Genomic DNA, 15,995 nt, shown 5'->3' on the forward strand with positions numbered 1-15,995 from the left:
TGTAAAATGTAATGCAATAACTCATAGGATGTCATAGTTCATAGTCAGAAATTAAAGTTTCAACTGGCAGGTTTTGAGACAGAACAGAATGTGAACATGTTTTTTTCACTTTTAAACAAATTGAACATAAAGACCAAAAGGTATCAACAACGCAAGAAATAACAAACACTGATACTACACAAATTGTACTTTTTAAATATAGTATGTTCATTTAGAATGACTGAAAATAAAGAAAACGACAAAAATACACAATTGTGATAAGCAGATAATCACAACTTATTCCTAAACCGGTACCACTAATAATAGCACGTATGTGGTAAAACAGGATCTAGAAACAAGTCAATCAGTGCTGCCTTAATTGAAAGACAAAGGGCAGCACTGGTAAACCCACCCAAAGAAGACATATTTATAGATATGCAGACGATCCTATGTAAACAAACAGTGACGGAATATTGATAGAATCAAGGGGCATTTCTTTCTCTGAGAGATATCAAAACTATCGGGAAGAAGACAAAAAGGTCTAGGAGTACAGCATCTCAGATACTGCCAGCGTCGAGGTTGTATAATTATGGTGTAGCTACATCATTTTTGAACGCTCATCTGGACACACGGTGATATAAAATCACATAATGAAAACAGAATCTTCTCCTTACACAATGTCTAATAGGTTGAATACATGTATTTATAAAACCAACAACCTATGAATGGTACTCCCGCTCAGGTTTGACAATTTGATAATGATGTTCATCTCACTTTTAAGGTCAAGACCTATCGAAAGACATATTACTTGCATACTTTAAATCGAAAAAACTTCTCAACATCTTGACGATAATTACATTAATTAATTAATTAAGTAAGTAATTAATTAATCAATTAATTAGGAAACTTTAACTATTCTTTAGCTTACCTTGGAGTGGTTTGATGATTGAAAAGTTATGTTCACTCAAAATCGAGTGTCAATAACTATTGAACAAAAAATATCACGTATGCTTACTAATGTATTGTTTTACATGTTAATTACACTAATTAACACTTGTTTAGCATGCATGTTTATCTAGCAAGGGAGGAGTTATTTAATAATGAGAGTAAGGGATTCAAATACTCCAATACCTAATGAGAGATATACAACTAACAGGGGCGTTCAAAAAAATGTATAGTTATTGTACGTTACAAGTAATCAGTGTCCTTAATTAAAGTAATTAAAAATACACATATTAATTCTATGGGAATGGTTGCACGATCGTACACTGACTCCAAAATAATTACTCACCTTCAGACCTACCCATAGACATGTTACTTGCATAGGTTTTTTGAACAAATGATATTTCATGAATATTATTTTTTCACTAATTATGCTAATTAAGAAACGTCATTTTTCACCATGTTCCACCACTTAGATTTTTCTAGACTTTTAATATGTTATTCAGCATAAAATTCTGAGCAAGATGCACTAAAAATTATTTCTGTTGCAATTATGTTTGGGTTCGGCCATTTTTTACGCTAGATTGACTGGACTAAAACACACATCACATTTTTACTCATTTATACACAAGGATCCCAGGACATTTACTTTCGCACTCATTCATTATAGTGACTTGTCACTCATACATAGGATTTCTATATTCCGTTCGAGTTAATTAGATATATGGAATTAGATTTATTTGAATAATGCGGCCACCGTTGCCTTTCCAGTTATCTTAACAGGATTGCGTTTAAGGTATTCTTTAATACTTCTATTTAAATTATTTTCAATCTCCCAACTATTATGTTTTGCTGAATAACCCTTCCGTTTAACTAAATATTACATCGTCCATACAGATGAATCGATAAAATTCTAATAAATATGAAAATTTCTCGATAAACTCCGAAATCATAATTACATTTGTAATGGCCTTTTTACTGATTGTATCGCTATTAATTAGACAAAGAACTCTTAATCTCCTGACTATTCACATAATTAACGCCCTACCTCAATGTATCTATTGAATATATTTTCCGAAACAAAAGGCAAATAAATACTTTAACTTGACTATCTTTAACCTAAAATAAAACTATGGAACATTCCTGTAGTTCCTTATAAAATCAGACCACTCCTTGGGTCATCTCAACTATAAATCGACCTCTCCTTGGGTCATTAAAAAGAGACAGCTACAACGTTATCGGTATTTTCTTCATCTTTAACTTAGTCAAACATTTTCTCTAGAACGCTTCAATAGACTATAAATTCTGTGAATGACAGTGATCAAATGTTGTCCCCCTAATTATGAGCAATAATTTATTTCTGGCCGAAAGTGTATCATTTCTAAATCTGTCTATATCTCCATGGTTTAACAAGCCCACATCTTATTACTAACACGCCTGTTGTCATAGATACAGTCTATTATTTAAAATATAAATCCTATCAGTGTAACTAGCGAATATATTCATCCATTAAAAGACAATGAGAAACTTCAAATCGACCACTCCTAGGTCATTTTAACTAAACACTGGCCATCGTCTGGGCCTAAAATATCACATCGACCATCTCTTGGTCATCTTACTTTCAAAACCACATATAAAAACTTGAAAACTTAAGGATTTCTCACGTCGTGATCTTTGGTTGAATATACTCTCTAGAACAATTAAACAGAATGACAATATCCTAAATTAAAAGAACAGTAAACTATCTTCTGAACACATTATTGAATACATCTTACTTGATAAACTGTCAGTGTTCGTAAGTTGACAAATGTTCCCATCGATCTCTCTTCATCACTATCTCTGTCCTCTGCTGCTATATTTGTCACCATCTCAGTCGTCCTTTCATGGTGATATGCACTTGCATAGTCACTGGGGGATCTGCTTATAACATAACTTTTCCATTCTTGGTCATGGTCACCAGTTTCTGTGTCTTCTGCTTCATAGTTTTCGTAATTTACAACGACTTCTTCGTAATCATTTTCTCCCATGTCAAGATCGATTCTTGGCAACACCTGTTCTTCAGCATCAACTTGTTGTTCGGCATTCTCTGGTTGTGCAGCCATTTTCTTAGATCTTCTTGTGCTTAAAATTTCTTGTCGTATATTTGGTCAGTTTGAACAGGACCCGGATACGCTACACCAAATGTTGCTATGGGTTCGTTTATGGTATTCTCTTTCGATATAGCAACTTAACTTCTAGCAGGGAATTAGCTAGCAAGAGGTACTCTCAGAATCACTGCACAGGGACTAGACCAAAATATGACTACAAGATGATTTATTGTTCAGCACTGGCTCAAACACCACTTCAACACAGGTTCGGGAGATATAAAATCTACCCAACAAGTCCCAAGCTCCTATCCATCACTCCACCCATCTCTCTCCATCTAGTTACAATAGTTATCCTATCTTATAGCCCAGAAAAGGGGCGTCTCTCAATATGCAAAGCATATTAAAATCATATCACTATTTACATTCAAATGTCCAGCTTGACTTTACCAGCTGTTGATTGGATAAAAGTCCTCAATATCTACATAAGATCACATGATATTCAAATTATCATTGCCACGCATCAATGTTCGTTGCCATCTTAACAAATACTTTCTATAACAATATATTCTTATGACAGTCAATGCCGACTATGAATGCATACAAATTCTATTCCTTTGAAATTGTAATAAGTTTGTTTGACATTTAGCCGACATCGATGTCTCCAGACATCCAGTCTCTTCTTTGAAAGCTAATCTAATGGTTCCCTTTGTTTCAAGCCCAGCACTCTAACTTGAACTTGATACTATAACTAACAAAAGCTATAATAACATTACCGGAGATTAGGTTTTAGATACTTATTGTTCTCGCTACTAATAGCATTTTCCATTGTTTCTTCTAATTGTATTCTTTTGTTATTCACGTGTCTTTGTACTTGATTGGAATGTTCCCTTTTGTAGTTATAATTGTGTGTTGGTTTTGCTAAAGTGCTTGGCCAAAAACAATAGGATCCATTATATCGATACATTTGTACTTCTGTATTAGAATTTCGCCTGTTTCCAAATTTATCAACCTAAAATCAGTTAATATCTTTTACTATATTTTCATATAAAAAACGTATGTAACAAAAGTAAAACAAGGAAATTGTTTTTCAGGGGTGAAACACCCGAAACCTATATGTATTCTTGGTGACTCTTGAATATTAAATCTGCAAATTATGAATGAATGAATGAATGAATGAATGAATGGATGGATGGATGGATGAATGAATGAATGAATGAATGAATGAATGAATGAATGAATGAATGAATGAATGAATTCAATGTATATCATTCATTACACCGAATAAATATCTACAAAAGCCAACGTTTATCAAGAGTCAAATAAAAGACAATTATGGTAAAGACGATTTTCATCATGTATTGGAAGTGTTGTTAGTCACACGGGTGTTACCCAGTCGTTCTTCATTAAACCAGGGCCTAACGTTAAAAACTTACAGTTCATGATAAAATAGAAGTCGTCCGATTATATGATGGAGTGAACCCCCCGTTGAAACACATGAGTGGTTCAGAAATATAAAATCAAACATGTAGACAATACAATAAGAACAGACACGTTATTTACCTTTATAATAAAGATTGTAAAGGAGGCAATTAAAGTGACTGAAACTGGGGTCACAAACTTTTTATTGACGTGAAGTCTTTGTTAAACACGTCACCTTGATTGAACTCCCAGTAAAATGTTATTATGTTGATGCATGCCTTCCATGACATTACGATTGTGTCTGGCATTGTTAAAACAGTTGAGTGCATAGGAGGAATTTCCTCGACATTTAATTATAAACCCACTATACATTCATGACGTCACTTGTTCCTTCATAAGTAATATCTCACCGATACCAGCTTTTAGTTTAGTCAATTGCAAGTTGTGACTAAATATGTGTCTCAGTAAGTAGAACATTACGAGTAATAATATTTTGTATATGTAGCCAAATTCACACCCGCGAACCGCGGTATGTATACACTTAGACTGTGCCCCTCTAAATTGCGGTATACTTTTCATGCAGCACTAGTTGCTGCGCATGCGTAGTCCGATACTGACACGAATGTATAATAATAAAGATTCGATCAAACGTTCGGAATAGGGAACTTGCAAACCCGCCATGTTGAATGTTGCATCATGGGAACTGTGATAATAAATACTAATCAATTAGTATTTTAAACAGTGTTGATACATTGTTTATAACCACAAATAATCAATTCATGGTTACCCTGACAATTGTGGGAGATTAATTTTATCAGTAGCTCCAGATTAGATATTACAGTTACCTCAGATAATCCCATAGTCCTTTGCGTCTGAGCATGCTCAGTCTGGATTGCAAGTTCCCTATTGGCACATCTTATTATTTCATAACTATAATGGGTAGATACATTAATATGTCATGAAAAGCCTATGCTTGCATGCCCGTCTGGTACATGTATGTACATGAAATGTTATTCATCAAGCGAAAAGGTTACTTTCTGGGTCGGACTTTTCAGTCACCTTGTGTTAGACGTAATTAACATACTAAATTACTATTGTGTTGTAGGTTTGGCAGTTTGTAGTCTGCTAGTACTACAGCACTGCAAGTACACAGACAGCAATGGAAGCGAGTAAATGTCACGAAAAAAAGAGAGAAAATATTTATATATGTCAATATATACTGCTGACACTGTGATACACGATTAAAACAAAGCACAGCATTTTGATTTGGGTGTAGAGTGCCCATCCTGACCTTGAGATATATTTGGACTTGGCTCTGAATCCGCTTGGGACCACACGTATATGTCATTTTCAGATGCTACGTCGTCATCCGTGTTCTTTACTTTTAAGGGTTCCAAATATTCGTCATCATATGAGTCAGCCTTCTTATGCCCGACAGCTATCTGTTCATAGGTTTCGTCATCTATTGTCACATTGTCTGGCAAACCTGGTGCAGACGTGTATCTTTTAGTAACCCTTTCCTCGTCTGGCGCATAAGTATTCGTCTGATGTGACTTTTGATCGGAATTTGAGTCCAAGTCCTCAATTTTCTTATGTTCGACAGCAATATGTTCATACATTTCGTCTTCTGTTGACTGTTTATCTTGTAAACCTGGTGTAGGCTCTGACGTCATACATGTAGGTTCGCGATCGTCATCCGCAACACATGTATTTGCCTGCGGCGAACTTTCACCATAAATCGAGTCTGAGTCTGAATCCATAGTTTCCTTGGCTCCGGCTTCGACAGTGTCGTAGGTTTCGTCAACTCTCGGCTGCTTGGTTGACATGTTATCGGGTCTGTCGGGTAAACCTGGTGCAGTCGACTTTCTTTCGACCTTTTCAACGTCACCGACGGGGGCATAAACATTCAACTGTGGTAAACTGTGCGCCTGTTCTTCCGTCAGAACATGGATAACAGTACCAAATGGTATTTCATAATCCCGACTAGTAAACTCCATATCCTCTGACAACTGTGCCGATAGCGGCTTTACCGGTAACGAATATGTTCCCTCGAGAAACTCATGCGTTGCACAGGTTCTGTTATTTGAGAGTACAGCAGCGGTTACAGTAACTTGAGTTTGGATTTCCATTCTTTTATTTGGTACAATAAACTTATCTTTGTCGCATTTAAACGAGGGAGAACCTCTCGAGGACACTTTTACTTTTGTCGGAAATTTTGTAATCGCTAGATCTGAGATTTTGAAGGTGTCTTCAGACTCAACTTCGTCTTCGAAATGGCCTGCCGCTTCCATCGGCACTGTTACTTTAGATTCTGTTCCAGTACGTGGATTTCTACAGAAACAGACTAGAACTTCTATTTCCTGGTCGTCAAGTTGTTTGTATTCGTGCTTTTCTATACGGAGTAAGTCATTCATGAATATTGAATCAAGCTGTGTGTAGGTAGACTGCCAACTTTTCGTTACCTTGACGTACCCCTGTGGCCTTGCTTCGTGAAGGTCCTCAACGAGTGGATACACTTTTGGTACGTCGGTAAAAATACCATCATAGGAACTCGGAATGAACAGATGATTCCGACTACAGTCCAATCGAGCAATGTAACCTGACAACTCATAAAACCGATGCACGGTCAGGATATCTGTTGGCTCTATCGATTGTGCCGTACCTTGCGGATCTCCACCCACCTTGACCAGCAGCGGAAAGCTTGCTGCTCTTGTATTCAGCGCTAGTAGTTCTCTGGTGTGACCTAAATCTTCGTCTTCAAACTGCGGTTGCATTTTCGGCTCAAAAATCGAAGTTTAACTGCACTGAATATAGCAACAGATAGGTGGTAACGTTATTATGATAACATACCTCGGTGTTACAATAAGTTATTGCTCTCCCTTGTAGGCGTAAAATACAACTGTACGGACTTTGGATCTTCACTGCCTGTATAAGTCACCTTTACACGAATGACTGAACTGTAATAACTAATTATTCCCCGTGCATTTATATACTGGTCAACTCTGTACCAATAAGGAAGTATTCTCAAATCAATCATTTAACAGCTTGCAGTGGCGCCTAGATTGAATTGCAAAAAGTCTATTTTAGAACGTTTTCCTTTGGCATCATATCATATTTCCGCCAAATGTATCAGGTACTCTTAACCGACGAAATTATATACGCCTTTTAGAATAAACATTACTTAGTCTGAAGCAAAAGTTGGTTTCAATACATACTAGTACTATCGAAATGACAATGAAAGTATTTCGCTGTCATTTTTTTATCAGTTCAATTCTACACCTACCATTTTTCTTCAATTTATTTGTGAGTTTCAGCAAGGACGTCGACTATAATTCTATGAGTGACCGCTTCTTGACCCTTGGGTGACCCGATCCGAAGTTTTACATCCGGGTCATTTAAAAGTTTAGGAAAATCTGGACATTTGCAACTGCGTATTTCCTGTTGAGGAAAATCCTAACGATGAACATAAATATTTGATTTTTGCATCCGGGTCTTTCCAACGAATAGAAGGAAGATAGCTAAGTGAGCAATGTCTGTACACATTCATTTTAACTGACGGAGTACTGTGCAGCAGTTACCTAGTAACGTAAATAGTAACGAATTCTCTAGATGTGAAATTCATGGAGAGCTGAGGGAAAACGAAATCTTCCGTTTCTTATTTGATTAACGTAGAGGGCGTATTGCTTAATCCAATGTGATATACATGTGGTCTAGCCCATCAAGTACAAAACATATTGCGGCGAAAAATTATTGAACAAATATATCCGAAAATTTCCCTTATTAGAAAATTCAACAATAACTGTAAGTTTTACCTAGAAATGTGATTCCATACATATTTTTCTTGTAAAAGTTGTCATTTTTCAAATAATAAAACAATCTTATATAATTTAAATTGATTTGTTCACTTTGATATATGATGTCTGATTATAGTAGTCACGGGTTAGGGTTCCTTGGATAAATAAATATATGAACTAATAACCATGAGTAATCTTATGTCAGGATGTAATTCGTGTGAAAGGATAAATAATTGCATTGTACACTTCCCTATTTCGATATTTGAACAGCTTTTGATTTCTAGTTTTTGAAAACAAATGTATAGTTACTTTATTTTGCATGTGCCCTGTAAATTTAAATACTGTTCTGAGTTAGTCCAAGGTATATAGCGCTTAATCCCCTTCGCACGCACGCACGCACGCCCCCCCACAAACACATACACACATACATACATACATACATACATACATACATACATACATACATACATACATACACACACATACACATACATACATACATACATACATACATACATACATACATACATACATACATACATACACACATGTCCATATTCAGTCATTTACAGACGTGGACTTTCCATCAAGTCTAGTCACTGTAGACAAAGAGAATGGGAAACAGATCAATTATTCAATCCACACTTCATATATTTATTGTCATTGAAAATTATTACGACTTTTTTCAGTGAGGTGAGATACACAGCAGACTGCGACGCAATTACAGGGTACGAAGAGTGACGTACATTACAAGACAAGGAACAAAAACTCAAGTTGAAAATATGATTTTATCAACTGAACACGTGACTAACATAGTATCAAACGTTCCACAACTATTACATTGACGAACTTTGTCCATAACTATGGTTTGAAGATTAAACTGGGATATCCGGAGATATATATTTCAATCTGTTTCCTCTTTATGTACTTTTTTAAAAATGAGATAATGGTATGACCCAATCTGTCATGTTACTATCACGTGACATTTATCAGACAGGAACGTGTCTTTAAATCATACCAAAAAAATGACACTTTAAGTTACAATAACTTCCCTCAAAGTGGCACATGTTGATTTATATCAGCTTATTTCACTCGAGTGAAAATCCATACAAAAGACTACATTCCAATATAGTATTAATGTTGATACATGTCTTCTAGAACAGTTGATTGCGTAGTAGCAGGTATTCCTGAACATTTTTATACGTATGATAAATTACGTCATCGGATAGTTTGTGAGTTACATGTATATCTTAATACCAGATTTTAGTTCAGTCAATTACAAGTGGTGGGGTTGTGTATTTCAGTACGTGGAATACTACTGATACATTTTCAATATGTAATAAATACTACGCCTAAACACATATACACTTTGCCTAATTCCCACCAATACATCCCATGTAATTGAATTGTTACAAATCAATATATATGGTCACTATGATTACACAAAATCTTCAAAAAAAGTGTTAACGCTAATTATAAGATACTTATATTCCAAATAGGAATTGTATAATCTGCTTTACTGTTCATCCAAATTGTCTCAAAGGGTCAAAGGTTAATTTTGGAATTCCTCACCAAACGGTCTGTAATATTGAAGGTTTGTTATGACGACTTGTTTAACACGTTTCAAGTGAGGTAATAATTAAACGGCATCTGTCTATTTGTCTGTCTGTATGTCTATCTGTCTGTCTGTCTGTCTATCTGTCTGTCTATCTGTCTGTCTGTCTATCTGTATGTCTGTCTGTCTGACTGTCTGTCTGTCTGTCTGTCTATCCACCTATGAACAAGAGATCCGAAATAACACAGCTATCATAAAAAATACAGTAATGTTTATTAAATGAATAGTCAAAGTGACCACCCCCCGCCCCATCGAACTCGTAACATATCATTGAAGGAGGTCGCATGAGATGTAACTTAAATGTTAATACTAGTACTATAAAATTTCAAAACAACAACAACAACAACAACAACAACAACAACAACAACAACAGCAACAACAACAACATCATCATCAACAACAACAATAATAGATGCTTAAACGGCTTGTTCGATTTTTTTATGGAAATGCGAATACATATACATGATTACTATACGTTATTGATTTGTATACAGTAGTACAGTGTTAGTGACGTGAATGACGACACAGGGACATTTTGAACAACATTCCTATATTCAATCAATTACCGCAATATTTTATTATTAGATTTGGAAAATACCCCACCCTCTTAAGTGAAAAATGGCCCACGTACATTTCCTTATATTTAATTTCAAGTGTTTATAACAACGACCAGTTCCTGGATGTTGACATTTAATATTTGATAAATCAAGCTTACTATATATACATACTGATAAACCACTTCCCTGTTCGTATGATATATACTATTCACAACCAGGAGATCAGTTATATTTGTTTACAGCATTTTAAAAAGACAGTTATACAACTGACGACATCAGACTGTGGACGACCTGATCCTGTTGCAAACAGCCGGGGAAAGTAAACAACTGAATGGGATTAATAAAATTTTGCACAGCATGTTGGATGTACAGAGACTTGTATTACATTTCATGGTTTGATAAGAACAGCTGAATCGTCTTATTACATAATAATTCTTGTTTACAAACAAATTAGAAGTTTCCCTGGCATTTCATGTACACATAAGATGCCATAAAACTGTTCTTATCAAACTACCAAATGTAAATAACATCTGCTGTCCCATCCCACCTGCTGTGACAAGTGTTATTAATCCAATTCATTTGTTTACTTTGCCTGCTTGTAACAGAATCCGTTCGTCCATGGTCTGATGTCGGCAATTGTACTGTATGTTGAAATGTTGGATGGAGGTTCACTAGCAAATTGTACATCATATTTACAGGAGGAATATTTAATAATTGTTACAAGGTCACCATGATTTGAAGTCAGAAATAGTCTGTATTGTACAATTTCTGATCGCTTAGAAAACCTTAGATTTAGGTTACAGGAACTGATATTGGGAATTCTTTCTGGTTATCAAATCGTTATATAAACTTTACTGACAAGTAATTGGAGTAAACAAACGAGCTAACAGTCATTCTATAGTGATACATACTATGTACATGTGGACTTATGTACAGAATGAAATGGCAACTGTATTCAAAATTTCAAGGTTAAAACTTGATATAACAAATTACGTTGAGAATACATTTCTAGGACTATAGTTATTTTACATTAGTCATGACAAATTCCCATTTTTAACAAAAAAATACTGGTAAGGGTAAAAAGTGACGGTTTTCCTGCAAAAAAAATGTGAACAAAAACAACAGAATCGTCATTGAAATGGAAGTTCTTTTTAAATTTCTGGCTAAGGTACATGTCTCCAGATCTAGTCGGTATTAATTTTTACAAAGCGATAAAATTAGTATTTAACCATTTTAATAAGATAACTATCAAAAAGGTTATTTTTTTTTATATAAAAAGAGTTGATTGGAGATATATTTATCATTTACTGAGAATTTAAGACTTAGTCTATAAAGGCCGTATGTTACTGTTCTATCTAACCGTCATGTATTCATCTGTGCTCATTGCATCCGATTGGATTAAAAGTGTAGCCATCAACATACACTTTGAGATGGACTGATCACTGTAATTCCTTGGAGTTAAAAATTTGAAGCACATGATAGCCACAGTTTTGAGAATTGTCAGTTTAATTATATAAGGTCGATAGCTGGAGGTCTTTTATTGGTGCCTGTGTTCAGATAATTGCTGGCTTGTCTATATTGCTCCAATGACAATGTGGTTTGTATAAACGAGAAGGAGTGTTACACCATAGTTCCAGCATCACCACTACCTGGTGCATAGTTACCTGTAGTGGCGTTTTTGTCATCGTGTTTATCAGGACCTACACCATGAGCATGCCCATGGTCATCTATGAACTTCATTGGACCCCATCGTTCAGACAATGGCATTAGGGCTATTCCCGCCATGTTTTTCACCATGGCGGTGAGAGCTTTCCGCTCGGGTTGTGGCGTCCCCAGTATAATGGGATCCGTACGAGGCATTGCGAACATTCCATCGAGACTCTCGTTACTATCATAGCGAGTACGTGGCTTGTCAGGATCCGACGTTTGCCTAGAGCGACGCTTTTTTGAGGGCCATCTTCGTGACGAGTACTTGGGGTTTGGCACGCGCAGAGAGCGTGGGAGGTTATGGTTGAAGACGTCTGGGTAATCTCGTGGAATAGGTTCATGGAGATCACCCAATATACTTTCTGATCCTGACGTGGTAAATAGCGGAGTTTCTAAATCACTCAGGTTCATGTCCTGCTCAATACTGAGATATGACCCGTTTTCCATCTCATCCTCGAAAGAAACCTTCGTTTGTCTGTGAGCAGGTTTGGGCAATGCGTCAGGAAATACACACTCACCAATGCCAGAGACAGACGAAGATTCCGTTGGTGATGGAGGAGTCCTTTCTGCTATTGCCGTTGGGGGCGACAGTGTGTCTTTGAGAGCATGAAACATTTCTGAACCAGGTTCATCAAATTTGGGTTTGTAGCCCAGTTTAGGAGGCGGGGTACGCTCTGCGGTATCTAGACGAAGTTTAATTTCCTTTATTTTTAGTTCCATGTCACTCAGTGCTTCAAACATCTCGTATTTGAAGTTTGACAACTCTTGACGGAATATCCTCATCGGGTCCTGACTGTCATCATCATCACCACGCCGTAAGTCAAACAGATACCTTCGAATTAATTGCTGGGCAACCACCTACCGATAAAAATATATACATTTACTATACATATTTATAATAATTCAATGGTTATTATGTGGGACGTTTTATGCTGGAAGATTCGTCTCTACAGGCTATCGTATCGTTTTGCACAGATCCCTTATAAAATGCATGGATGGTCGACCGTGACAAGCGTTCTCTCCACATAGGCTACGATTGTATGTTCGACCACATAGCATGGTTTGAATACTACGTTCACCCTGCCGTGTGTAGAGCAGATGATAATTCGAGTAGGACACACAAAATTACAATAAACACCAGCCCTGATGTATTTTGTGAACACCACTTTGTCTTACCTCGTAATGATGTGAATAGTTATGCCATGTTTCTAAGTAAAGAGTTATTTGACAACTGCACGTGGCAGCAATACAAGAATCACTCTGGATAAACAACTATTGGTACCATTGACAAACAAACCCAATATTTGTACGCTGTAATGATCATATTTGGTTCTATGTTTTTTTCTATGTTTTTGGTTCTATCGGGCATAAATGTAATATATATAAGATTTATATATATACATGTATATATATATATATATACACACACATTTTTTTTCAAAGAGGCCACCACTAGACAGATGGGCCCTACGTCGACAATATTGAAATTTATAAAAGTGATTAGATATTAGCCTACTTGGTAGTTCTTTTCTCTTGTCCTCACAGAAGGTCTCTTTATCTGCAAGTGAAGAAAATTTCGCATGAAAGTCATCAATCTCTATCAAGAGTTAATAATCAAGATTTGAGAGGTTGTCTGCTTTTACTCTCATCGCTGATCAAGGGCGCCATCAACGACGGCCATCTCACAGCCTACTATTTTCCTTTACTTATATGATGAGGGGAATGAACGCACGCTTTCCTATATGCTTCCCTTGTACAACAAGAAAGGGGTTGAGGGCGCTCATACATTTTACGCCTAACGTGCAAATTTTTAAGTTAGAACTTAATAGTGGAGGAAACTCATCGTGCAAAGTCCTACACTAGTTATTAATTGCAGAACAAAAAATCTACAACATCTTCGTATTCTTCGTTCGATGTAGCAAGTGTAAATGGTAACGATATTGTATAGGAACTAGACTATGTGAGTGGAGGTGTAAATGGTAACTATACTATATAGGAACTAGACTATGTGAGTGGAGGTGTAAATGGTAACGGTACTGTATAGGAACTAGACTGTGAGTGGAGGTGTAAATGGTAACGATACTGTATAGGAACTAGACTGTGAGTGGAGGTGTAAATTGGCAATGATACTGTGTAGGAACTAGACTATGTGAGCGGAGGTGTAAATGGTAACGATACTGTATAGGAACTAGACTGAGTGGAGGTGTAAATGGTAACGATACTGTATAGGAACTAGACTGAGTGGAGGTGTAAATGGTAACAATACTGTATAGGAACTGGACTGAGTGGAGGTGTAAATGGTAACGGTACTGTATAGTAACAAGACTGTGAGTGGAGGTGTAAATGGTAACGATACTGTATAGGAACTAGACTGATGAGTGGAGGTGTAAATGGTAACGATACTGTAGGAACTAGACTGTGAGTGGAGTTGCAAATTGGTAATGATACTGTGTCTGAACTAGACTATGTGAGTGGAGTTGTAAATGGTAACGATACTGTGTAGGAACTAGACTATGTGAGTAGAGTTGCAAATTGGTAACGACACTGTGTAGGAACTAGACTATGTGAGTGGAGGTGTAAATGGTAACGATACTGTATAGGAACTAGACTGTGAGTGGAGGTGTAATTTGTAAGGATACTGTATAGAAACTAGACTAGGATACCCTTTTGACAAACACTCGCACTTGACTGTAGTACATCTAACTGTACGTATTACATGCCGAACGAACGTTTATATGGTTTTTTAATTTAAAAAAAATATATTACTGATAATTTTAATTCAGATTCTACAATAACCAACTCAAGTTGATATACTTACCTTGTGGTTCTTTTTACATTTACAATATCTATACCATAGATCGGAAGTTGGCAGCATATTGAATGGAGGGGTCAGGGTGGACAGTTCGTCAAAGAAATTCATCCAGAGACACGAACGAGAAAATTTCCACTGCATATCGGCATCTTCCTAATATATGGGTGTATAGTAAAGGAATTAAAAAAATCACTTTTATGGTTGAAATTCAACAATACAAGAAATATAGGGACATAGTCACATGTTTTCCTCTTTTCTTGGTGATTACTCTGCTTCATACAAACCTTGAGTCACGGGAAAAGTCTAGTCAGATTTATTTTTGGTTTTAGTTAATTTTTGGCTTATATTGATTCCTGCTATCAACTTATTTATGATTTTGGGTGATAAAATGTTACCTCAATAACCTATTCAATGTTGAACAATGACAGCAACATCATCATCAACAACAACAAAAACAACAACAACAACAACAACAGAAACAACAACACCACCATCAACAAGAAGAATAGCAACAACAAAGCCATCACCACTACCAATACCAACAACAACAACAACAATAACAACAACAACAACAGCAACATAGACAACAGCGACGACGATGACGTAGACAACATATTTCCAAAGTTTATATATTATGCATATAATTCGTCATTACCTCAATTCGGGTGAAAGTGTTGCTCATCATGGCAATGAGTATATTTAGAAGTACAACAATGCCAATGACATGGTAGGCCGCAAATAAAACCTTTCCCACACCCTCTGTAAACCAGTGATTCGCGCCCTCTATCTTCAGTTTTTCCATATCAGCAATGCCAAACAAAGCCCAGAATAGGGTCATCATCGCGTCCAGTATACTGTTGAGATTGACAACATTTCATTACGTTTTAAATTGGGAATAGTATTATGCAGACGTTAATAATGTGCAGTGTGGTAATGTTTAATTTGTGTTGGATTGGGTTGAGTGTTGTGTTGTGTTGTGTTGTGTTGTGTTGGGTTGTGTTGGGTCGGGTCTTGTCTTGACTTATGAGCAAAACCGAAAATAGATGAGAGGGCGTTTGCAATTGTGTTGTGTTGTATTGTATT

The 15,995-nt window shown here is 36.3% G+C and overlaps 1 protein-coding gene across 1 annotated transcript in view; it reads right to left on the minus strand.

The window, feature by feature from the left end:
* Positions 1–11,683: 11,683 nt before the first annotated feature.
* LOC144445336 (short transient receptor potential channel 4-like) overlaps positions 11,684–15,995 on the minus strand; it is a 37,469-nt gene continuing 33,157 nt past the window's right edge. Inside the window, exons 7-10 of the mRNA XM_078134874.1 lie at positions 15,568–15,766; positions 14,919–15,065; positions 13,617–13,658; positions 11,684–12,958 (exon numbers count right to left, since the gene is read on the minus strand). Of these exons, the coding sequence (XP_077991000.1) occupies positions 12,014–12,958; positions 13,617–13,658; positions 14,919–15,065; positions 15,568–15,766 (1,333 nt within the window). The 3' untranslated portion in view covers positions 11,684–12,013. The remainder of the gene's footprint in view (positions 12,959–13,616; positions 13,659–14,918; positions 15,066–15,567; positions 15,767–15,995) is intronic.

Source organism: Glandiceps talaboti, chromosome 14 (genome assembly GCF_964340395.1).
Source record: "Glandiceps talaboti chromosome 14, keGlaTala1.1, whole genome shotgun sequence".
Lineage (NCBI taxonomy): Eukaryota > Metazoa > Hemichordata > Enteropneusta > Spengelidae > Glandiceps > Glandiceps talaboti.